The sequence below is a fragment of the Mus caroli genome, unplaced genomic scaffold (genome assembly GCF_978045245.1).
Source record: "Mus caroli unplaced genomic scaffold, Mus_caroli_1 scaffold_8, whole genome shotgun sequence".
Taxonomy (NCBI): Eukaryota; Metazoa; Chordata; class Mammalia; order Rodentia; family Muridae; genus Mus; species Mus caroli.
This window is the reverse complement of record NW_028227263.1, coordinates 116,266,024-116,290,852: the sequence shown is the minus strand read 5'-3', so window position 1 is coordinate 116,290,852 and position 24,829 is coordinate 116,266,024. Positions and strand designations below refer to the sequence as shown.

The 24,829-nt window shown below is 51.9% G+C and overlaps 1 protein-coding gene across 2 annotated transcripts in view; it reads right to left on the bottom strand.

Moving 5' to 3' along the window:
- The window catches only part of Actn4 (actinin alpha 4), a 69,651-nt gene that overhangs the window by 1,644 nt on the left and 43,178 nt on the right, over window positions 1-24,829 (bottom strand). Inside the window, exons 2-19 of one of the 2 annotated variants that reach the window (XM_021168443.3) lie at window positions 24,025-24,139; window positions 23,769-23,888; window positions 21,225-21,311; window positions 20,268-20,355; window positions 18,535-18,613; window positions 17,400-17,481; window positions 16,634-16,719; window positions 12,203-12,295; window positions 10,466-10,696; window positions 9,641-9,788; window positions 6,965-7,115; window positions 3,729-3,837; window positions 3,467-3,607; window positions 3,197-3,379; window positions 2,977-3,111; window positions 1,999-2,178; window positions 1,217-1,363; window positions 568-648 (exon numbers count right to left, since the gene is read on the bottom strand). In XM_021168443.3, the coding sequence (XP_021024102.1) occupies window positions 568-648; window positions 1,217-1,363; window positions 1,999-2,178; window positions 2,977-3,111; window positions 3,197-3,379; window positions 3,467-3,607; window positions 3,729-3,837; window positions 6,965-7,115; window positions 9,641-9,788; window positions 10,466-10,696; window positions 12,203-12,295; window positions 16,634-16,719; window positions 17,400-17,481; window positions 18,535-18,613; window positions 20,268-20,355; window positions 21,225-21,311; window positions 23,769-23,888; window positions 24,025-24,139 (2,256 nt within the window). Of the gene's footprint in view, window positions 1-567; window positions 649-1,216; window positions 1,364-1,998; window positions 2,179-2,976; window positions 3,112-3,196; window positions 3,380-3,466; window positions 3,608-3,728; window positions 3,838-6,964; window positions 7,116-9,640; window positions 9,789-10,465; window positions 10,697-12,202; window positions 12,296-15,121; window positions 15,208-16,633; window positions 16,720-17,399; window positions 17,482-18,534; window positions 18,614-20,267; window positions 20,356-21,224; window positions 21,312-23,768; window positions 23,889-24,024; window positions 24,140-24,829 lie in introns of both variants that reach the window. The other variant, XM_029479199.2, reaches the window with a different exon arrangement.

Genomic DNA, 24,829 nt, shown 5'->3' with positions numbered 1-24,829 from the left:
AAAGAGAAGGGAGAGAGTTGGAAGACTGTTCCCTGGATACTTGTAGGAAGAGGTTGGTTTTTCGGGGTGGGGGGGTGGAGGGTGTCCACTGGAAGGACCCCAGCCTCGAGTGCAGCAGAGCAGCGGAGGCAGGCAAGGCTATGTTGCACTGGAGTTGGAGGAGTGAGTGTCCCCAGGAAGATAGGCAAGCTCAGGAGGGAGTGAGGGGGCTGGGGAAGGAGGAGGAGCAGAGGCAGGGGAGGCAGAGGCAGCATACCAGGCTGTATCCTGTGGAGATAAGCAGAGCCCTGAAGTCATCTGAGTCCATGCTGCCTGTCTGCTTCTGCTCCCAGGACGCAGGCATAGCAGAGGCCAGGCCCAGATTAGGCCCCATGTGCACAGCGGACAGACAGGACAATGGAGAAGCAAGGAGACAGGAGGCCAAGAGATCAGGTAAGGGGTAAAGTGTCCAGAGACATGAGGGAGGAGAAGCAAGAGAGCCAGGAGACAGCACAGGATGCCAGGGGTGAAGAGGAGAGAAAGAGAAGAGCAGTTAATGTCAGTCTGCTGGGGCCGTGGTTCGCGTACCTGCCGGTCATTCTCCACGTCGTAGCCCAGGCTGATGAGGCAGGCCTTGAATTCCTCAGGCCCCAGTGCCCCGCCATGGTCCTACCAGGGGCCATCGAAGGCAGACGTACAGGGTGATGCAGGGGCCGGGCCACATGCAGTGGACAGGGGAGGAAGACACAGGGGAAACACACAGTTAGAGGCGATGCAGACAAGGTGGTGGCCAGGGACTGGTGGGGCAGAGAGGTAGGTCTCCATGGCGTCAGTAGGGGTCCAGTGGGCAGCATGGAGGACCAAGTCCAGGGCTCAAAGATAGAGGGGACCTTTCCCTGTTTACAGGACAGGGTAAGAGGCTACACACTGGTACTCATAGAAGTTGAGTGGCTGTGGCACTGGGTCAAAGGAGGTCTGGAGACAATCAAACTCAACACTCAGAATTCCTCTCAAGAGGCTACCAGTCTAGATCCAAATTTTAAAAACTCTGAATATGGGGACCAGAGTCCTGGAACCTGTGCCCACCTGGCCTTTTGTGTACTCTGGGGTCCTGCCCATCCTGTGGACAGTGGATGGAATGGATGGATGGGTGCAGATGGAGAGGGTATGATGGGACATACAATGGGGGAGACAAAAGGCAACGCTATGCCAGTGGGGTGGGGTAGGGTGAGGTTACCTTGTCAAAGTGGTTGAAGGATGCCCGGAACTCCTGCATCTGCTCCTGGCTGATACCCTTGGCATCTCGGGTGAGGATCTGGTTTTCCACCTCATTGATGGTGCGGGCAATGGTGGTGAGCAGCTGCTCCCAGCCCACACGGATATGCTGAGGGAGGAAGAGGGCGTGACTGGATGGACGGGTGGCTGTCAACAAATAAGGTCTGGGGGAGAAGGGGCTCCACATCTCATCAACTGACAAGGGACACAGGACTTTTGCCAATTATGCGCTTCACTCAGATGAGCAAGGGCCAAGAAGCTTGGGTCATATGACAACTCTTTACAATTATGCTTGTCGCTGCCCAGTACCTGACTCTCCGAAACCCCACAGGGTTTGTGGCAGCACCGGTCAGCACTGTGGAACGCAGATAGGACCCTCTATTCTAGCACAACACGCCTCACTGCCCTGTTGGCTGCCCCAACAGATGTCCTGGGCTTGCTGCTCGGGTAAGGCCATAGTAAGGTGTGAATGTGGCCCTTTCTGGGTCAGGGAACTCTAGAATGGAACTTATGGAGCCACAGTTTTTCAAATGCCCATGTACACTAGTCTGTAAAGACAGGGTCTCCCTCTGTATGTAGTCTAGGCTGGCCTAGTCAAACTCCTCCCATTCCTCCTGCTCTGACCCAGACTGAAGGCTAGGATTTGGGCCACTAGATACTGTGTCTACAATTTGGTAACTTCCACATGGTTTTAGAAAGGTGAGGAGCACGTGGCAGCCCACTCCCCTGGGCAGTGGTGCTCACCTCCATTGTGTAGTTGGTGTGCTTGTTGTCGAAGATGAGGGCCTCCTGGATGAGCTGGTGCTGCTGCTCCAGCAGGTCCAGGCTGGGCTTGTAGTCCACGATGCTGCGCTCGTACTGCTTCAGGTGGCTCAGCTGGTCTTCCAGAGTCCCGTTCATCTCGATGGAGATGCGCCCGATCTCCTGCACGGAGGAAAGACCCCGGGAGTGACCCTAGCCCAAGGCCCGCTGACCCCACTCCACTCTTTGGTGGGGAGAGTCTGCTTTACACATCTAACCTTGGCAGCCACTCTTGAGCTCTCCATGAGGCCCTGCACTGTGATAGACAGGGGGAACTTAGGGAGGGCAGGCCAAGTGACTTGGAAAAGTGCCTTCACCCTCTGAGTGCACACACCTTCACTCCATGACAAAACACTACTTTGCTACTTAGAAACAAGAAAATAAATAAAGAACAAAAGGAGGGCAAGGCCTCTGGCTGTTGGCAGAATCCCTGGGCCCATGGCTATCCACTACCTGACACACTGAGCACGTGAGCAGTGGGGCAGGTAGAATTGCTATGGCTGCCTTACACACTATCCCATGCCTGTCAGGAGTGTCCTCATAGATATACTACAGCCCCCACAGGGGTCTAACACAGAGTGGTGAGGAAAACCCATTTCTTGTGGGAATACTACCACCAGAGATGGCACAGGAGTGGACGGCAAGTCAGCACTGGGCCGAGATCGGACAGTCAAGGTCCAATCGGCTCTAGCCAATCTTTAGTCAGGCTTCCATCAGCTTGATATTACCATTTCTATCAGCGCAGTCCTATGAGGCCAACTGGGGTGCTGACCAGTAAGAGCTGGGATTAGATCTACCAAGGCTATGGAATCTGCTGCCAAGGCCACAGGGACCATGGGGACCTCCAGGACTCGAGAATCCAGAGGACTCTCTCAGCTGACAGGTAGCCTGGGTTCAGTGTTTGGGGTGGGGCAGCCTTACCTCCATCTTGGTCTGGATCCACGGCCCCACCATATTGGCTTGGCTGGCAAACTGTCGGCGGAGGTGCTCATTGGATTGCTGCTTGCTCTGTTCCTCCAGGAGTGCATGGTCCCGCTTTGGCACCAGCTGCTGCACCTGTGGGATGTGCCACAGCACAAGTCAGGTGACATCTTCCCCACCTGGACAGTGCAGCCCTTGCATGTCACAGAGCCTGGCCCACCTTCTCCCACTTGGAGTTGATGATCTGGGGGGTAACGGTGGTGTAGGGATTGCTGCCCGACAGCTTGATGTGATTGCTCTCAGCGATCCTCTGGGCCTCTTTGTGGATGGCCAGGATGGCTTCACGCTCCCTGTCAGCATCTGGCAGGGTGGACTTGAACTGGTCATGGGCTGAGATCAGGCCCTAGAAGTAAGAATGGGAGTGAAGAATGCAGCCTGCCTTTTTGGGGGCAGGGTGGGTCCACCCCTTAGAGGGTGTGGTGGGGCGGACCTCGATCTCCTCGATGGTGTGGACGATGAACATGTCCTGCAGGTCCTCCATGGCACTCTCCATCCAGTTGTTGAAGGGTGCAGCCCGCTTGGCATACTCCAAATGCAGCTGGTCGATGGTCTCTAGCTGTTTCTCTGTTTTCTGTAGTGTGCAGAGAGGTATGGGGACAGGGAAGGCAGGTCAGCTGGTGAGCAGATACCCTCCTAGAAGTCTCCAACATCACTAAAGGGCATCAGGCTCCTGGTGAGTCACCTCTCCTCACCTCCAAGGCTTCCCTGCGACTGTGTGTCAGAGAGCCCAGGTTATCCCACTGGTCGCAGATCTTCTGGCACCGTGTGTTGACGTTGTGGGAGTCATAGTAGTCCAGCTCGCTGTGGAGCAGACAGAGATGAGACCCAGCAGGTGGTAGGCACAGACTCCACCCCAGGGGCCTCAGGCCCTGGGGTACAGGTGACAGACTGGAGCAGGTGGATGGGAGGAGCTGAGTTTCCTTTTACTTTCAGCTATAGCATTGGCCGCAGCCATGCTACTGTGTTGGCCTAAGCACACTCAGGGAGGGTGGAGACCAATGTCAGCGTCTGCCTCAGTGATGCTACCTTCCCTTCCCATTTAGATGGAGTCTCACTGAAAAGCCCTGGCTGGCCTGGAACTCAAGAGTTCCTCCTTCCCTCACACTCTGAGGACTGGGATTGAAGGTGTGCACCCCCACCCCCTACCTCATAGTTACTTTATTATGACTAGTGTGTTGTGGAGAGGAGAGGAGAACTTTCAGTGTTATGGTTTCTGGGCTTCCTATTTCCGGGCACATGGCCTAAGAGCTCCTGGGGAGTTAGAGGGGTCAGGGTTACAGCTTTTTGTAGGCTCAGGAGAATGGACTCGGGTTGTCAGGCTTGTGTGGTGCCTACCCTCTCCACCTTATTGAGACAAGGTCTCTCCCTGACCGTGGAGATCATGGGATCCTCTTGTTCCCGCCTCACCGAGGCTGAGATTACAGGCATGTGCCACCATGCAGATTGCTACATTTGCTCTAGGGATACAAATGCATCCCCATGCTTGCACAACAAATACTTCACTTACTGAGCCATCTGACCCTGTGTACTCATGGAGGTCAGAAGGGGACCTACTGGAACTGGGGTCCCAGGCAATGAGCTGGCAGATGTGGGTCCTGAGACCTGAACTTTAATCCCCGGGCCGGGACAGTGCGTTCTTTTCTAAAATTCTACATTTATTTACTTTATTGTGTGTGTGTGTAGGTCAGAAGAAAATTTGTGGCGAGCTCTTTTCTACCTTGTGGATCACAGGCTCCAACTCAGGTCTCCAGGCTCGGAGGGAAATGTCTTGACCCACTGACCCATTTTCCTGGCTCTAGGCTGTTCTTTTGATTTTAACAACATCTAGCAGGGACAGCTTGCAGTGGTTCATAACTGTAATCCCAGCACCAAGGATGCTAAAACAGGAGTGAGTTTAAGGCCAGTGAGCTATAAAATCAGGTCTTTATGAACTAGAAAGATCCTGCCTCAAAACAACAACCACCACCACCAAAACCAACCAAACAAACAAACAAAAAAACAAAGAGCCAAATCACCAATGGCCAAGGCTGGCTTTTTCCACTCTTGGTTACTGAAGCCTGAAAGTACTGGCATGTTAGTTAGGGTTGCTGTCTTGAAAGGTTTATTTATAAATGTTGTCTGTAGTGACAATTTTGGTTTCTTAAAAAACATAATATCATAAAAATGTGCTTTCAGGCTGGAGACGGCTCAGAGGTTAAGAGCACTGGCAGATCTTTCAGAGGTCCTGAGCTAAATGTACAGCAACTACACAGTAGCTCATAACCATCTATAATGAGATCTGGCGCCCTCTTCTGGCTGTGCAGGCAGAACATTGCACACAAAATAAACAAGCAAGCTTTCATTTTAGCACTTTAATCCCAGGTGTGGGTTATGGGCTGCTTCTGACTGTCCACAGCAGCTGACTATGATTCGCTTCATGCTCTAGCAGAGGCATGGTTTTGCCAGCGGCAGATTGTATGACATTTATGATTTTGGGAACTTTTCAGGGGGTATATAAATGCTAAAGACCCACAAGCAGGGTTGGTGGTTGCAGTTTGTTACTCGTAAAGAAACCAGGTTCAGGAATCTCTTTCTCCTCTACCCTTTCTTTCCTAGCGAGTTATGAGTTACGGGGGAGAAAGAAGAACCCACAGAGTAGCAAAGGCCAGCTACAATCTTAGTACAAAATTATTCTAAAGCTGGATGTGGTGACCCATGCCTTTGATCCCAGTACTGAGGGGGCAGAGGATCAAGACTGAGGCCAGCCTGGTCTACACAGAAAAACCCTGTCTTTGGAAAAAAGCAAAACAAAACATCTAGCTGTACTATTTTATTGCTGTTGCTAATCTCTTGATGTGGCTCGTGTACAAGTTAAGCTTTATGACAGGCATAGACAATGACAGCGGAGTCGCAGGTGCATGCATTCTGTCTCCCTCTGAAGCATGCACACACTGCACCCTGGCACTTGCTTGACTGACATTCTTGTTGGTTAGGCATGGACTCCAGAGAGTTCTGTGACACTGCTGTATACCCGACAATGGGGCGGCACCCACGAAGCCTCCTCTCCTTCCTCTAGGGCCATGTCTAGAATGTTGTTTCCTGGGCTGCCTGGCCTTGCCTCAGAGGCTGGGACCTACTATCTGAAGAGTAGCCTAGCCCAGCTCTCCAAGTCTCTATTTCAGGGCATCTCACCTGTCGCTCATATATAAGTGCTACTTGCATTTCTTTCCTTGGTTTGGACGAGCAGGTCTCTGGAGGGTAACCCCGAGGTACCAAAGTTACTGGTCACAAAAACCTCTGGTATGCACATGTGCAAACTGTGGCCAACTGTAGTGGGAAGGAAGAAACTAGCCCTGTTTCTGTGGTCCCACTGGCAAGGGTGGGAAGGCCTTGCAGAATTGCTCAAGTTTGGGGTGAATAGTGGGTGGGAGTGTCTGCGGAAAGAGCAGCTCCAGCCAAGGATCTTATTTTGGGAGCTCCCTTCAGGGCCTGTGGATTTTCCATGATGTAATGGACCAGGCCTCCCACTCCCTGGCCCCGCCTTGTTGCTGGCCACTGTAATAAGGGCCCCATTCATTGGCTCTTGAGGGGCAGTGTACTAACTGTGCACAAATTTATGTGACTGGGCAAGGGAAGAGAGGGACACTGGCTGCCTGGAAGCCCTTACAGTGACTGTATTCTGAGCAGGAGGGACAGGAGCAGGCAGAACAACAGGCTCACTGTACAGCACTCCCCATACAGGGTGGCAGGCTGGGGAAGACAGGCACCCTTAGAATCTGAGGTCATGCCTGTGCTGGAGAACCTAGGTCCCTTCTGCCTGTTGGTGTTGGGACAGCATGGGCAGAAGCCTTCATTCTGTAAGGCTCTCCTGGTGTATAGGAGGAGGCGGGGTTGAGAGCTGGGGACAGAACCAAGCTCGCCGCTGATGATGCCACAGGGGCACACGTACTTGAGCTCCTGGGCAATTGCAGCAATCTGCTCCACGCGGTCCTGGTGTGCAGCCAGGTCACTTTCAAAGGCCTCATGTTTTCGGATCAGAGCTTTGATGTCTGACAGGGTGGCTGTCTCGTAGTCCCGTTGCTTCAGCATGGCCTCCTTCCCTACAGGTGTGGCAGAGGCACCGTAACAACAGTCAAAGAGCTGTCTGACGGGCAGAGGTGCAGCAGAATGGACATTTGTTACTGCAGAGGATGGAGCCTAGAAGCTACTGGAACCTTCCTCCTTGCCCCTTGGGGCAACTCCAAGCCCATTTATGTTTTGTGCAGTTCTGTACAGACTTACAAAATACTGATACTTGGTGTTTACGGGCCTGAGACAGATATCACAGTGTAACTACTATGCTCTAAATAGTATCTCTTACTGGTAAGAGAACCAGGATAGAAGGGCTGATACCAAGGCCGAAAAGTTACAGACACCCATTTGTGGACATGGTGACTGAGAGAAGCCTTGGGCTTTTAGCCAGGCCCAGCGGGATCAGGAAAGGGACAAGCCTGGAGTCTGGGCCCAGGAGCTGTGCCTGCGCCAGCTTTTTAGAGCCAGTTCTCCTGGGTGGTGGTCCTAACCCAGTCTTGTCGCCCCACCCGCTTTCTCGGCACAGTGGGTGGGGCTGTCCAAACCCTTTGAAGGAAGGGAGAAACACTGTTATTAGTCCTGGAGCCGGACTAATTACATGCCCAGAGCAAAAGCCCAAGCAGCCTGCTAGTAAGTTAAGGGACGACAGGCTACTTACTGAGGGAAATGCCAGCCAGGATGGCAGTCAGACCTCCACTTTTTCCCTCAAGGAGCCCTGTTTCCAATGGCCTCTGGGCTCACCCTCAGATCAGCCCCCAGAACACCTGGGGCAAACAGTTGGCACCCCTTGGCCAATCTCCCCTTTGTAAAACAGTGCCAGCAACAGCATCTATGTGGCCTTGCCCATCCTGAATTTTAGCAAGATGATGGTTAAGAATGGAGTTGCTGCCACCCCCACTCAGCCACTCCCAGCCTCATCTGCCTAGCAACTGCCAGCCACCCTCAGGCCAGGGCTGGCACCAGGAGGCGAGAGGTGGACTTGGAAAACAGACTCCATAGGCCTACCACCCCCGCCCCAGGCTGGAGGGCTTAACCACAAGGCAAGCTTGCAATTCCCTTCTCCAAACTGCTTTCTCCCAAGGGTGGGAACCAGAAATAGCAGCTGAGAAGAATTCAGCCTCAGCTGTTTCAGCAGGGAACTGGCAAGTGTGTCTACACGGCAGCCTTGGATGTATGTGGGGCTCAGTGGTGTCTGGGTTTATTCCCAGGCACTCAAGTCCCTCTGGAAACCATCCACATGGGCAGGCCCCACCAATTCTGATACCTCTCCCTGGGGCAGGGGTCCCACAATGATTTAGAATACAGGTGGGGGCTCAGAAGGTCTGCCAACCGCTGGGAGGGTCAGGTGTGTGAAGGTGTCAACCAATACTGGGTCTAGTTGTAGGTGGGCCTCATTTACAGTGCAAGCCTAGCCCCAGGCATTCCCAGAGAAGGATCTCTGAGGGGTTACCACACCCACAGCCCCATGAAACCAGCTGCCAGACCTCCAGCTCATTTTGTGAGAACCACAGCATAATCTAGAAAATGAGCTGGCAAGACACAGCAGAAAACACCTTAGCTATATATGGGGCATAGGAGTTATGGCATTCCTTACAGCCCTCACAAGAGAAGTGCAAGTCTATATGCCTGAGTTCTCTCTGGGCAGGACTTACCTACTTGGGAAACTACTGTGCATAGGGCCAAGCATGGCCAAGCTTGGATTTTCAATACAGTAGTACCTCACACTGTACTGTAATCTAGACTACTCTGGAGCCCTCTGTACAGCCCAGGCTGCCCTTGAAGGGCACCATTTCTGAGGCAGGAGGTAGTACCTAGCCTGGTCAGCTCACCACCTGTCTCCTGTCTTCTCTCCTTGGCCTGCTCTGGACAACAGCCGGGCTGAGGTAACGTGAGAGCAGGAGTGTAGTGGTGCTCAGCATCTGGCTGCGGTTGGGACGATATGCCCACATGGTTAAGGGGCTAAGGAGGCTCCCTGTGGAACCGTGCATGGGGTAGCAGCGGTGGAGAACTGGTGGTGCTATAGAGGTGTCTTTTGGAAGGCTATTTATGTCTTAGCAGTGAGACTGCGCCCAGGGCCTCCACTGAGTGGCAGCTTGTCTGTGGGCGTGTCACATCATGACTTTGTTTTTCATGGGCATTTTCTGAGGGCTTTAAGTCTCCCAGGAATCTGGAATCTCAGCGATGGAATAGGTCTCAACGAAGGGCCAAGGCTGTTATGGGATTCTCCATCATGGGTCAGACAGGCAGTGGCAGGGCTGCTGAGAAGCAGGCTTGGGGACAGGGTGGTGACTGAAGACAGACTAATGCAACCTGGCCAAGGTGCTGTGAAGCCCAAGTCACAGGCAGCGTGGTAGGCTGAACTTGGGATTGGAGACCATTCCTGGAAGGGACATAGCAAGTGTGAAGGCACAGGGAAGAGCCTTGCTGTACTGTTCCTGGATAATCCAGGAGGGGCTCACCCATAAGCCATCTTAGGTCAGAGCAGAGGTGAGAGGGACTGCGTGTGCTGGCACACTGAGAGTGGACAGAGAGCAAGGCAGCATGGGAAGTGTACCATCAGTCCAGGCCTCGTGGATGGAAGCCTTCTGCCGGAACTTCTCTGCCAGGTGGTCAAGCCGTTCCAGCCTACGGATTTCATTCAACAGCCATTCTTCATAGCCCTTCTCAGCCTGCTCCAGGTGCTGCCACCCATTGTTGATGTCCTGTGGGGTAGGAGAGAGCAGAGGTCTCTCAGGATGCTGGTGAAGAGGCCTGCCTCTGTGTGTGTGTGTGTGTTTGTGTGTGTGAGAGAGAGATGTGTGTGTGTGTGTGTGTGTGTGTGTGTGTGTGAGAGAGAGAGAGAGAGAGAGAGAGAGAGAGAGAGAGGGAGAGGGAGAGAGAGAGAGAGAGAGAGAGAGAGGGAGAGGGAGAGAGAGAGAGAGAGAGAGAGAGAGAGAGAGGGAGAGGGAGAGAGGGAGAGGTGTGTGTGGGTAACTACAGGGGCCAGAAAACGGCTCTTAATCCCCCAGGGACAGGAGTTACAGGTGGTTGTGAGCTGCCTGACTTGGATCCTGGGGACTCAACTCGGATCCTTTGCATTGATAGTTTTGGGCTAACTGAATGAATCTCAGTGTGAGTGGGCAGGTGGGCAAATCAATGGATGGATGCTGCTGAGACGACCTTGAAAGGTGTCTTGTTAGCCTGGAGTACTATTCACATGGTCCACACAAACTGTGGTATGGCTGGGGTAGTATTGCAGAGCATGTTGGGTGTAAAACCTCAGTCAGGAAATGTGAAGCACACCCATCACCATCCCCGCCCCAAAGGCTGATTTACAACGATGGCAGCCAAGCTTGATGCCCTACTGTGGGTCCCAAACTGTGGGTGGCGGTCAACTCACAGAGACCATCCTGCCCTCGGAGGGCATAAAGGCAGGCCGGTTGCTGAGCCGCAGCTTGGTCTGCAGTGTGTTGAAGTTGATCTCCAACTGACACTTCTCCTGCACCTTGGGCGGCTTATGCACACGCCTATAGTCTCGGAAGTCCTCCAGCTTCTGCTGCATTTCCTGGATGGTCTTCTGAGGCACACGGTCCTCCAGCCAGGGGATGGTGCGCCGAATCCACTCTAGAAGCTGTGGGCCCATAGGAAGCCACGTTAGCTGCTGTGGAGGTGCTCAGGGCGCTGCCAGGAAGGACTGCCTCCTCAGCTTACAGGGAAGTGGGATGTGGAGTTACAAAAGCCCTGACCTCAGGGCTGCCTTGCTCCCAAACCCAAATTTCCCATGATTTCCGTGGGGGCCCCACAGCAGAGGTCTGAACGTGTGCCACTCCTGGAAGCACTGTGCTATCCCCTACTTTCTGCTCATGCCTCTGCTCAGAGTCTTCCTTGCCCAGACTGAAGAGGGTGCTCCAAGTCCATTGTCCCTTCCCAGAAGACACACTGGTCCCCTTTCCGTACTGTCAGGAGACTGTGACTCCTGAACTCACAGGCCTTGAGACTCTTGCTCAGGCCTTGACCGTACTTGACACAATGGTAAAGGCCTATCTATGTTTGCCTCACTTGGATGGCTAGTACATACACAAGGCCTGGCACCCCAAAACGGAAAACTGGAAGAATAAACAACAAGTATTCTTACGACCTGCTCTGATCTTTAACAAGGCAGGGAAGAACACTAACAGGCCAACAGTTTAGGCATTCCAAACGATTCCAGAACAGTAAAGGCACAGAAATGGCTTCTTAACATCAAAGACAAAACCAGAAATAGAGGCAGCAGGCTGAGTGTGCATTGTGACTCCCACCCTGTCTTATGGCTGGGAATGGCAGTTACAGCTCAGTGCCACCTTTAGTTCTATCAGTCCCATGGAAGCCAGGGCCTTGTGCATTCAAGGCAAAAGCTCCAGCAACCGGCACCGTTTCAGTGCCAGCTGTCAGTACACAATCCATAAAACCCTCAGCTGGGCAGAAGCTGCCACTCTGGGTTGGCAGTCGAACATCTCTCACGTCTCCCCAGTCCATGAAATCATGTAGCTCAGGTGGTGGGGCTAAAGACATGGCTCAGAGGGGAGTGCCTGCCCAACATTCAGGAGGCCCCACACTTCACATCCACACCTGAATCCAGTAACCTTGAAGTCCTCAGGCCCAGGAGTCATGGTTCTAAAAATGCAGGAAGCTGAATCTCCACATCTTAGTATGAACCTAAGCTCTGGACTCGAGAGCTGGCTGGCATGGTGATTGCCAAGCATTCTGTGTCTCATATTTTCTAGGTCTTGCTACATCCACTTCACGACAGCAAAATAGTGTTTGTTATCCCAGTACTTGGGAGGGAGTCAGGAGGATCAGAAGTGTAAAGCAAGCCTGGGCTACATGAGACTCCATCTACTCCTGACTCCTTGTGTGTTGCCTCTCTCCCAAAACAAACAAACACCCCCAAACCCTCTATTTTTTATTTGATGTGTATGGGTTTTTGCGTGCAGGTATGTTCATGTGCCACTTTGTATGCCTGGTATCCCCAGAAGGCAGGAATCAAACTCAGGTTCCCTGGACAAGTACTCTTAGCATCTGAGCCATCGTCCAGGCTCCCCTGCCTAGCGCAGGTTCAGTCTGGTGGGGCACGGAGCACTCTGGAGCACACACTCACATCACTGGCCAGGCGTTCATAGTCTTCCATCAGGTGCTCATTTTCCTGGTTCACAGCTAGCACCTTGCAGATCCGGTTGGCAGCGGTCTCAGCCTAGAGTGGAGAAGCACACAGTCAGGGCTGCCAGAGGCTGGGGACCCTCCCCCTCCTAATAAGCAGGTCCCCCGAAAGCAGGTTGTCCAAGACCCACAGAACTCCCCAAAGAGGGAAAGGAGAGGAAGCGCATCTCCAGTAAAGTGGCCTTGAGCAGCCATGTCCTCGGGGTGGCAAGACCTGAGCCCCTGCTGAGAACCAGGCCTCTAGCTCCCAGGACTGTACTGGCACTCACTGGAAGGGTGGTGAGGGGATGCGGTACGGTAGTCTCAGTGGTCGTGCGGTGCATATTCTGCCCATTCTGGCCCCTACTGGGAGGTGAGGCTGACTACAGGGGCTCATGTGGGTATGAGTCACAATAGGAAGGGCAGAAGGGAAGCACAGAAGGGGAGATACATAGAGTTGGCTGCTGTACACTAGGAGCCTGGGTGAGGGACAAGTGCCACACAGGAGAAGGGAGGCAGGTAACTTTCGGGCAGCACAAAAAAAAGATCCAAGAAGAGTTGGAACGGCAACAAAACAGGAACAGAAATAGTGAAGAGGGTCTACAGGGTGATGAGGAGGAAAACAGAGGCTCGGGAGTTGGCTCCAGGTCCAGTGTGCTTTCCCATCCATATGTGGCGCAGGACAGAGTAGCTACAGGTGGTGTGCATTTGTTCTGTGCTCAGAATGCACCAAGACTTGTTCCAGAGGTGAGACAAAGGCCAAGACCTGAGGAGCTGCTGGGACCAGCTTCTGACCCCTAACTGAGCCGTGCTGGGACCTCAAGCTCTAACCTACTCTGCTGCTAGTCAGAGGTGGTCTACTTCACTGCTGGAGTACAGGGCATTTTAGGGGATTGGTGAATTTAAATGCAGACAAGAAGAAAGAATGAATGCTTTGGTGATTAGACACAGGAAGACAGTACTCTTGTGTGCCAGGCCTGAATTCACCCAGAAAATACTTTGAGGAGACTGAACTGGCCTCTGGGACATGACAGTGCTTAGGAAACCCAGCACTGCTGGGTGTCCCAAGGGGTACAAATGAGAAAGCTGAATCTAGTAGAGTCCCCCGTCCTCCTCACTACATAGACGAGGCTACCTTAGAAGACATGCTGAGCACAAGCATTCTGAGCCCAGATGTCCCCTAACTGCGACTGCTGTCCTGGACTTTCTTGCTAGTGACTGATCTCTTTAGCAGACCTTAGTCAGCTCCAGGCACAGGGCATTTCTGGTAGAAAAAAAAAAAAGGATTCATAGCATGAGGCTAGGGAGGCCCACCGTGGGCGTGCCCAATGCTAGTCTTGCTGTTAACTGGGGCTCATCACTACCTATTCCCACTCAGCCTTCATTACCAGCAGGGATGGGATAGTCTTCTTCCTTCTCCACGCCTTCCCGCAAAACACTACAGATACAAGCTCTAACCCATGCTGAGTGGGTAGGGAAGGGGCATTGAAAGCAGGCCATTTGGGTAGGGGCCTGAAAAGAACTTGGCACCTTTGCTGTGCCACAGACTGTCTTAAACTCTGGAGCTCATTACTGCATGCCTAGACCAACTCTGTGCGAGGCAATAGGATTCTCATCTTATAAATGGGGAAACTGAAGTAAAGTAGCCTATCCAAGACCATGCTGCCAAGAGGGGGCAAAGCAGGGCCGGGCCAGGCTGCCCATGAGGAGGTCCCCACTGGATGTAAGGTTCTAGGAAGGCAGTATACAGAAGACAGCAGATGTGGTGTCTCTGAGCCTCAGTTTCTTTTTCTTTCAGATGTGTCTAACAGCCTCCACTTCTTCCATGGTGTGTACAGGAGTTCTGTTGGGACCTAGGCAGTTAAAGGCCTTGGAGAGGGCCCAGGGAGGTAAACGTTCCCAAAGCAAGCACCATTTGTCCTTAGCTCCTGGGCTGCTAACACAATGCTGTTGACCAAGCCAGTATACAAGACCAGGAGGGCACAGAAGTGCCAAGATATATACATGTGCTGAGTCCCTGACAAGGGCCAGATGGTGCTGCAAGGTAAGCAGGGCTCAGGGAGACTCACTCCAGAAGCCTCCTGAGCATCTGGGCAGGAGACTGTTTTCTGAAAGGAGGCTCACAGGTAGGTGGCCCTGGAGTAGAGTTCCTGATACCAACTCTATCATCTACAGTGATCTGGGCTTCTATTTCCCTGAGTCACATCCATCACCGATGTGGCTATGCAAGAAGGTGTGCGAGGCTTTGGGAAACCCTGGCCGAATAGGAGGCACCGGGACCTCTGGTCATGATGGCTCTGAGCTGGTCAGCTGGGCCTCCACATCTTGCAGTGATAAAGTGTTTTCATTTGAATCAGGTGCAGGATACAGGGCTGCTGAGGACTGTCCTTGCAGTTGACTATGATTTGCCTTGTGCTCTAGAAAAGGCATGGATGGGTCTGACAGCTGTGAGTGTGTGAAGTCTGGGATTTGTAAACTTTTCAGAGGGTATGTAAATGCCTAGGGCCCCAAGGCATAATATTGGTCTTGATTTGTTAGTAGTTGTGCTCAAAGAAGAAAAAAGGAAAAAAATTAGATTCAGGAATTTCTTTTTCTTTTTCGAGACAGGGTTTCTCTGTGTAGCCCTGGCTGTCCTGGAACTCAACTCTGTAGACCAGGCTGTCCTCGAACTCAGAAATCCGCCTGCCTCTGCCTCCCAAGTGCTGGGATTAATCAAAGGTGTGTGCCACCATGCCTGGCACGATTCAGGAATTTCTTCTCTCCCCACTCTATGCTTTCTCTCCTATCTAGTGACAGGGGTGGAACTGGGGGATAAAGGGTGGGATAAAGAACTCACAAAGTGGCATAAGACCAGCTACAGGGTCCTCCCACCCTGGCTCACCTTCTGGGCCCCCGAGAAGGCGTGGTAGAAGCAGGACACGTAAGTCATGATGGCCTTCTCATCTGGCCTCAGAGTGCCTACAATATCTGCGCAGAGAGAGAGAGAAAGAGAGAGAGACAGGACAGAGTGAAAGATGCAGGAGGGAGGCGGCCAGCCAGCCCGAGGCTCATGCGGGAAGAATAGCGCTTGCTCTGGACTGGAAACCAGCGGAGCTCAGACCTGGGGAACATGCCCTGCCATGGTGCACAGAAGGGCCATCGGGCTCTGAGGGAGGAGCCTCATTTTCAAATAGGCCATTGAAAACTAACTAGACTGTATGAAAGGAGCTGCATTTAGGGCCAAAAAAGTCAAAAGTTAAGCGACTGTTTCTGAAACCCTAACCATAATCGTGTCACCTGACCTACCAGCCATTTGCATAACCCCTACTAGATTCAGCTGGGCTATATGGTGCACATCTGCAATCCTGGCACTTAGGAAGCTATGGCAGGAACCACTAAAGAATCAGATTCTGTCTCAAAGAGTCAAACATTGCCAGACACTGGCAATCCCAGCACCCGAGAGGCAGAGGCACGAAGATCAAGGCTGGCCTGGTCCATATATACAAAGTTCCAAGATTCTAGGACAGCCAGGACTATATCAATACCCCCCCCCAAGTAAAAAGCCCCAGGTGGTAGCACATGGAGCATCATGACTTTAGAGCTAGCTGAGCTATATGTACGAGACATTGTCTAAAAAAACAAACAAACAAACAAAAAAAAACCCAAAACCAAAACCAAAAAACCCCCCAAACCAAACCAAAAGAAAACAACCTGTAACTGGAGAGATGGCTCAGCAGGTAAGAGCATTAGACTTAGGTTCAACCCAAGCTCCCACATGGTGGCTGACAACTATCTGTAACTCTAGTTCTAAGGGATCCAACACCTGGCCTCCCTAGGTATCAGGCGCACAGATATACATGCAAGCAAAACACTTACATAACATAAAAGGTACCCCTAAATAAATAAATAAATAAATAAATAAGAAAAAAGACCTCCCTCAGCAGAATGACCCATGGCTAGCTGATGTTTTCAACTTTCCTTGCCCTCTTGAGTCATTGTCTCTGCAAGCTGCACCATCTCACTTGCTGAGGCCTGCCTGTGTAGCCTTCAAGTGAAGCCCTTTCCAACTGATGGTCCTAGCTCCCAGAGGACCCAGGTGCCTCTACCTCACCACCCTGTCCACTGAGTCCTTGGATCACATGCCCTGTCTGCCTCACCTACTAGGAAATACGCTTCCTTGCGGCAGGGACTTGCCTGTGTTCTCACTGCCTGAACAGAGCCTGGTGTACAGCAGGCACTCAATAGACTGAGCAAGGACTAGATAGGCAGCAATGCCCAGGACTGAGGGAGCTGGCTTCCAGTCCAAGAGAGGCCACTGCCGTCTGCAAGAGAAATGAAGTGAGCGTGGGAGGCGAAAGGCAGCGGCGGCATTGGGCAGTGGCGGCGAGGAGGGCTGCCTGGCCCTGCCTGGTACCTTCTGCGCTCCTGAAAAGGCATGGTAGAAGCTGGACACATATGTCATTATGGCCTTCTCGTCGGGCCGGGCTGTGTTCACGATGTCTGTAAGTGAACAACAAGGGTTAAATGGCCCAAGCAGGGGTGAGATCACTTGTTAGGACCCACAGGCTCCCAAAGCCACAACTCAGCCAGGGGAGCCCCTCTAAGCTGATTCGGCCACAGCCATGCTCAGTCACACCCTAGCCTCCCCATGGTCTCAGGAAAGGCCTGTGCTGTGCTGTGGGACTGAGCGGGAGGGAAGCCACTTCCTTTCTCTGAGAATGGCCTCAAGGGGCTGCAGGACACTGAACTCCAAAGGCCACCAGAGGCCAGAGACATGGGTCCTGCTGGGGGTGGTGCTGGCTGGGAAATGGAGCAAAGCCGGAAAAGGAAAAAACAACATTCCACTTCGGCAGGCTCCAGAGCCCAGGCCTTTGGCTGGTCAGGAGAAAGGCCAGGGCTGTTCACAGGAAGCCAGAAGCTGGCCTCTTCAGCCTCCTTGCCCCTTCTGTGGTACCAGAAAATTGACCCTTAAAGCACTGACCACCCTACCCTCCCTTTTCTGCTATTCTGACTGCATCTGGTCATACCAAGTTCACCCAGCCTTTCACCCTGGCTCAGCCAGCTAGCTCCCCAAGGTTTTCTTGAGGCTTTGATGAGTTGTGGAACCCAGCGAAAGCTAGGTCTAGAGAGACAAGGCCCAAGGCAACATGGTGTTGATTGAACACAGAGGAGGTACTCACCCTCAGCATCCAACATCTTGGGGATATCAAGGTATTTCTCAGCCACTTCAAATGCATTGTTTAGGTTGGTGACTGGATCATCCTGGGGAGGCATTGGAATAAACATAGAATCCGTCCATCAGGAATAGGACCCAAGCAATGGTAAAAGACAAAGGGCTGGCCTGAGACAGGGGAGCCTTGAGGTGCAGGGCTGGAGAGTGTTAGGAATTCTCATCCCGGTGTGCTGCTGCCATACAGGGAGAAAGGCCAGCTTTCTGCATAACACAATTCCTGCCCAAAGCTGGACTACAACCTTTTCTCTAGAAAAATGCAGGCACACTCCTCATAGAACTGCCAGCCAGCCACAGGCCCCAGCTAAGTAAGCCCTGTGCTCTGAACATTTGAGGGTGTGGTTCAGGCTTGAGAAATCATAAGGCTCCCGAGTGTGTGTGTTTGTGTGTGTGTGTGGTGAAGAACATCCATGTTTCCCTCCCTAGAGCATCTGATCCTACTGCTGCAACAACAGCTACAGCTTTTGCTTAACAGGCCTGATCTATCTCACTCCCCTCACTAGTTTTCCAATACAACAGAATTCTCCTTCCTACCACACCCAAGCAGGCTGGATGCAGGTGTTCCCCTGACACCCCCGACTCTTGAGTTCTCTCCATCTCCAGGGGCCCTTCCCACACCAGAGCAGCTCAGGAGCACCATCACTCTCTAGATGTCCTGACCGTAACTCTGCAACCCCGTCAGCCTAGTATGCCACAGATGGCTGGTTGCTTTGGACATGGTCCCCTGCCTTTCCCAAGAGGCCAGAACTTCAGCTTTGTGTAAGCAAATAAAGAGCAAAACTCTGCACAGGAAATGGCAGCCGATGGGAAGGTTCAAAATTCCCTCTTTTCTCCTATGGACAGAAGCATGCTTCTAGAATCCAGAAGGTCAAGAAAGGGAGGGGATCAATCGTCAAGTAAGATAGACCCAAAAACAACCCAGCCAGCTGCTATGCCCATGGAGGACTTGACAGTGCTGAGAGCGTCCAGGAGGTGAGCAGATGAAAGCTAACTCGATCGAGCAGCTCCTACTCTGTGCTGGTCAAGAGCTCAGCTGTGAAGGTCAGCAATGGGCGGCTTTGGGGATGGAGAATGGAGATACCCACCTTCCTCAGCTTGTCATACTCAATCAGCTCAGGCCGGTGCCGGTGGATGAGTGCATTGAAGGCCAGACCGTCCTTCCAGCTGGAAGAGAACACACGGGTTAGAAACGGGGTCCCTGCAGTGACATTGTTTTTTTTTTTTTGGAGAATTCTAGAATTTGTTTTTTTAAACAGAAATATTTTAAGAATGTGCTTTGTTTTAATCCCAAGCATGGGGATGTGGGGCTGCTTCGGACTGTCCGCAGCAGCTGACTGATTTGCCTCATGCTCTAGCAGAGGCATTTTTTTGTTAGTTGCAGATAATTTCTGTGATTGCATGATGTCTGGAATTTTGGTAAATTTTCAGAGGGTATGTAAATGCTGGAGCCCCAAGAGGCGAGGTGGGTGCTTTCGTTGGTCTTTTAGGTGGTTGGTGGTAGTTTTTCAGCAGCCGTGGTCAAAGAAGAAACAAAAGGAAAGAAATCATGGACTGCTCTCCCTCACTCTGTCTCTCTCCTATCTGGTGTTCGGGAGAAGAAATTGGGGGATAAAAGGGGAGGAAAAAGAAGAACCCATAGAGAAGCAGAGTGCAGCTACAGATCCTTGCTGCTCTGGGAGCCCATACCCAAGGGCACACAACGATGCTTAATTCCCATGTCCAGCAGGCTCAGTGTGTGGTAGGCACTGCAGGGCCATGATGCTGCAGTAGCTTTGCACACAGCCTCTGAGCCAGACACTTTGGGATAAAGCATTGATTGATTTGGGGGCTGGAGAGGCGGCTCAGCAATTAAGAGTGCTGCTCTTCCAGAGGTCCTGAGCTCAATTCCCAGCAACCACAGGGCGGCTCACAACCAGCTATTGTGTACTCACACACATAAAATAAGTAAGTAAATCTTTAAAAACAAAACAAAAGGATCGGCTGCACCAAGAGACGGCCCCTTAGAGGAGGCGGGTGGGATTTTGCATCCTGGCTGACCCAATCATGGTGGTGCAGGCCAAGGGCTAAGTGCCTGGATATTGGGTAGACAGAAGGTCCCTGGAACAAAATGATCTCTACAAAGCCAGTCTCTTTCCTGAGTTGCTGCAAGGATCGGTTCCTTCTAGGGTGGAGCTCTGTTATCACCTGCTTAGAACAGTCACTCATTTCCTTCCCACCACCTCACTATTTGGAACCAACAGTCCAACTAGTGTTTAGACTTAGACAGAGCCTTTCCCCTGCCCTATGTGTAGAAGCAGCAAAGGAAATACACGGAGCAGAGCCACCCAGGGGAACCTGTGCCGTTAAGGACAGAACACACTGAGCATGTAGTGACCCAGCAGAGCCCTGTGGACCCTGCTCCTGACAAACGGTGTGTGCTGAATGGGTACCCCAGGCAGACAGCGGCCTCACACAGCACAGACCTGGAGTCTCTCTCAGTCTACAACATCATGTATCCTTTGCCTCCCTCACCCAGGGTCAGTAGACCTGTGGCTCATCTTAGCAGTTGGAAAGCACATTCTTTTAAGTTAAAACACAATAGCAATCTATGTGCTGGCCTCTCTTGAAATGTAAACATGAAGAGGAAGCCTGACTATGGCTTGAGACGTGGTAGAAAGCCTGTAGCTGTTTTAAGCAACTTCAGTCTCCTCTCGGACCAGACAGGGACTTTCCAGTGGGCACACGGTCACCACCGGCAGCTCAAGGACTTACTGAGGTCTGCTACACATCATAGACCAGGACAAAAACATGGCAAGCAAAGTCGGGTGTGAGGAAGCACCTGATATGGAAGTTCTGGACGTTGACGTTTTTATACGGGGCTGTCTTTCTCTGGCACCAGAGGAGGAGTCCTTCCTTAGCAGAGGTCTCTGCAAAGCATACGACAGGTGAGCTCAAAATTAAACCTCAGAACATGGCCCAAGGCAACAGGACTTTCAGTCTCGGGCCTGGAGGCCAACAAAGCCCAGGGAAAGGACAGACACTACAACAACAGCAGCACTGCTAGGCGATCCCATTGTGGGTGTGGGTGATCTTTGCCCACCAACCCACCATCACATGAAGCCCAACCCCAAGAAGCCTTGTCATTGGGACCACTCTAGAAAATGGTAAGGGCAGAATCTGAACCCAGCCCCCAGCCCTGACTAGCTGTCATCAGCCTCTAGGCCACATGGTGAGTAGCCCTGGAGACTAGCCTCAGGCTGTTTCCAACAAGTACCATCTTCTCCTCTGGGTAACCTGGCTGTCTTCACATCGGAAGTCCTATGGAGACATGAGTATATCTATCTTGGTCACCATGGTGATCCAACACCCAGGAGCCCCTCCAGATACTGGCCTCATGGCTTTTCTCATTTTGCGGTGCATACACACAGTGGCTAAGTGGAAAGGGCAACGTTCTTGGATGGCCTATGCAGACCAGAATGCACATCCAAAACAGGTATGTGGAGGTGAAAAAGAAAAAAACCAGGCCCGATTCCATCCTGAGTTTGCTCTGTAGCTCTGGCCACCAAGATGTACAATGGTGCCAGTCATTCTGGTCTACTTCAAGGGAAGAGTATGGGGTTGGTGTACGAAATAGAGGCCACAGAGCACTGCTGCCCTGGGGTAATCCAGGGCCAGCAAGGGCGGTGGGAAAGATGGGCTCCAAGCAAGCATGGAGGAGAATGGAGACAAAACCAGAGCTTGTTCTTAATTCATTCCATCTGAGGAGAGTGAAGAGGTGCTCTCTGCCATGTCTTACCTTCCACAGAGATGTCCTGGATGGCAAATCTGAGGATGATGGTCCAGATCATTCCCAGGGTCATCTTTGCATTGCCATCCACAATCTCTGCACACAGAACAAAGGGAAAGAGAAAGAAAGAAGGCTGTCGGTGAGAGCCCAACTCTTTGCCTCACCCCAGGGCACAGCCTACCTTACTAAGAACACGCTCTAGTCTAGATAGTACTATTCTAGAAGCCTGCCGGCACTGTCCCTAAGCCTCTGAACACAGCTTCCTAGCCACAAAGGCCTTTTCTCCACTGGCCAGCTTACTAATGATCCAGCTCACAGAACCACTCCTCCAAAGACTGTCCCAGGCCTCTGGTTCTCACCTTAAACTTGTCATCCACTACTACTGTGGTAAAATCCCATCTTTATGTAAGCAGCCTGCACTCGGGGTTAAGGGGGTCTTTTGTCAGTCCACTGGCTATACTATCACCTACTAAGGACTAGTCACTTCCTTTCCAATCATCTTGCCACTACCCACACAATCTTCTGCACAACTAGACAATGCTGCCTCCTAGTGACCCTGCAGTGTAGTGTGATTTGTCTTGTGCACCTGGCCCTTTAAAGGAGCTAACTTAGCTGGGCTGGGTGTGGTGGCCCATACCTTTAACACTACCACTGGGGAGGCAGAGGCAGGTGGATCTCTATGAGTTTGCGGCCAGCCTCAAAGTAAGTCCAGGACAGCCAGGGTTCTGTTACACAGAGAAACCCTGACTCAAAAACAAAACAAAACAAAATAAGCTTAGCTATTAGAACTCCTTAAGGCTATAACCTTCAGTGGTGGTTTTCTCTTGGACAGGATAGGTTATAAAAAAGCCAGCTGAGGCAGGAAAGAAAGGAATGGGGCTAGCAGACTGAGAAGACAGCTGGTGGAGAGCATCTTAGGAGACCGAGCTGAGCAGATATGCTAGAACAGTTATAGTTTGGAGATGCTAGTATTAGGAAAACGGGGAGAAGAGACTGTTGAAGCACACTGTTGGGAAACAGGGAGGAATGGCTGGGAGAAACATCTCAAGAGGCTGAGCTGGAAATTGGGAAGAGGGCTAGCAGGGAGTTACTGTTCCAAAACACCTAGCCATTTTACACTGCAGCCTGCCTCTGGACACAGAAGATGCCCCTGCTTAAAGCTCCTAGACAGTATTAGGCAAGCACTCTACCACTCGAGCTCGAGGGGAGGCAGAGGAATGGAATGTCTGCTCCGTCTTCCCAGGATTTATTATCAAGCAGGGCTACCAGCCTGCTACAGCATGGAGCCAAACTAGCTCTCCCACCAAAAAAGCTAAGCTTCAAGAAGGCTAGGCTTCCTCAGTCAAGGGACATGACCAGTCTCACAGCTGCCACAGGTATAGGCTGGCCAAAGTTCCGGGAGGAAGAGGACTCTCATTACACATCCACCAGCTGCCTCTGTAACCTGCAGCTGTGCTTCAAACTGCCAACCCCTCTCACAACCCTGGGGAAGAAGAAGCCATGTTCCTCAATTGCCAGGCCATGAGGGGCCAGGCAAGGCCAGCCAACATTTTTCTCGAAGTTGCCCTTTACCCTTGTCTGAACATGTGACAGTCATAGATTTGGACAGAATCACTGAGAGCACGCACAGAGGAAACATTTGCAGACCAAGCTGTCCTCCAAATGAAGTGGAGACTGGAACATAAGCTGGGTCCCTCCTCTTACCCCTCTGTATTTACAGATGAGCCTCTGAGCAAAACAAACGCAGCTGTGAAAGCCCAGGGCTGGATCGGAGCCCGGAGAAAAGATCCATGCAAGGACATAAAATCTCTGGGTCTGACTGAATTTTGGGTTTTGGTTTTTAAACAAACACCAGCTACCTCTACTGTGGCATGCAGGGCTTGGCACCCCTCCACAGAGGTCCCAGGCTGGGGCAGGGCCTTGGAACTCAGAGGCACACATTCTGGCCTATCGTCCTGCCAAATTCTCAGTCCTGTCATTAACACAAATTAGTTTTCTTTGTTTTTCTAAAAGCTGGGACAACATGGATGTCAGGGCAAGAAACTCTGCTTTGACTAATGAGCAGAGAGGCTGTTGGCAGCCTCTGGGCTCCATGAGCCTCTCCTCATCCAAAGGCGCCTGGGAACTCAACCCCAGGGCCCCAGAAGCTGCTGATCCAGGAGGGGTTGGCCGAGACAGAGGGCTCCTGGGTGTCCAGAGACATGTAATCAGCCTGCACAGCTGAAGCAAAGCCTAGGGCTGACCTTTGACCTTGTGCTTCCTGCTCCAATGTCCTGCTCAGGCTACTAACTCCCCTTTCCTCCTTGTATTTCCTTCTACCCATATGGACCAGGCAGAGGTGCTCTTGACAGACATAAACAAGGTCATATGTACAGGGGCCAATTCAGAGTTCCTCCTCACTCTAGCTTTGCTTAAGGGTGTAGAGGTCATAGAGCCGCCATGCTATCAAGTAAGTGTAGGAGCCATTGTCAGTCACTACCAGCAACGCCTCCTATATTCATTCAGCACGCAGAAGTCCTATTTAGGAGCCTAGCAGCCAGGCCCCCTGCTTACCTTCTGCCCCGATGGACACCAGCTTGACTCCCTTGCTGGCGATGAAGTCCAGGGCTTTGTTTACATTGTTGATCTTGTGCACTCGCATCTTCCCCCGCTCTGGCTTAGGCAAACGCTCCCCTGAGAAGACAGGTGGTGAGGGGAATCTTCCCAGCCACTCAAACCACTCCCAGCCCTACCACACAGGGGGCAGGCAGCACCAGTGCCTGCTAGGGCAGGGTATAGTATGGGCTGCACAGTGCTACCTGAGCCTTACCTGAAATGACCTCCAACAGAAGCATAAGTTTGAGCCCATCCCTGAAGTCCTCATCGATGTTCTCGATCTGAGTGCCAGCCTTCCGAAGATGAGAGTTGCACCAGGCTGTGAAGGTCTAGGGAAGAGGCACAGAGAAGGGATGGAGGTAAGCCAGCATCGGGGCTTCACACCAAGCAGTACTGACCCTCTATATACATCCTGCCTTAAGACAGGCTCTCATGTAGCCCCCGGCTGGATTCAAGGATGGCCTTGAACTCCTAGTCTTTTGGCCTCCACTTCCCCAAATGCTGAGATTATGAACTCATGGGACCACATTCAACTACATACAATTTTTTCCTGATCTTAAAAGTGATCTAGGCAGGCTGTTAAAGAGGCATTCATTCCCAGGCAGACACCGGTCCAAGAGTTAATAGGCTTTCTTTACGTAGCATCCTGCCTCAGCTGTGACCTTCCTACTACTGGACACATACGACCTGGGGCAAGAAAACTAGTGGGTGAGCAAAGTATTCTACAAACCAAGCCTCACTGGAGCTGAGGTAACCCAGCAGCTAAGCCCTCTTCTGAAAGGCAGAACTCTGAGCCCCAATTCTGACCCATAGTTTGCAGCCTCACAGGTCAAACACCTTGGCCTCCCTACATAGTCCATTCTTCCAAATATTGGAAGCTGGATGTGCCTTAGGGGTGGCTGAAAGGTAAGAAGTATCTGGCAAGTTTCTGAAGCTCAGGTAGATGCTCTGGAAGAGAGCTACAAAGTAAGAAGCTGTAGTCCCAGAGCCCAGAATCCTGCAAATGGTGACAGAACACC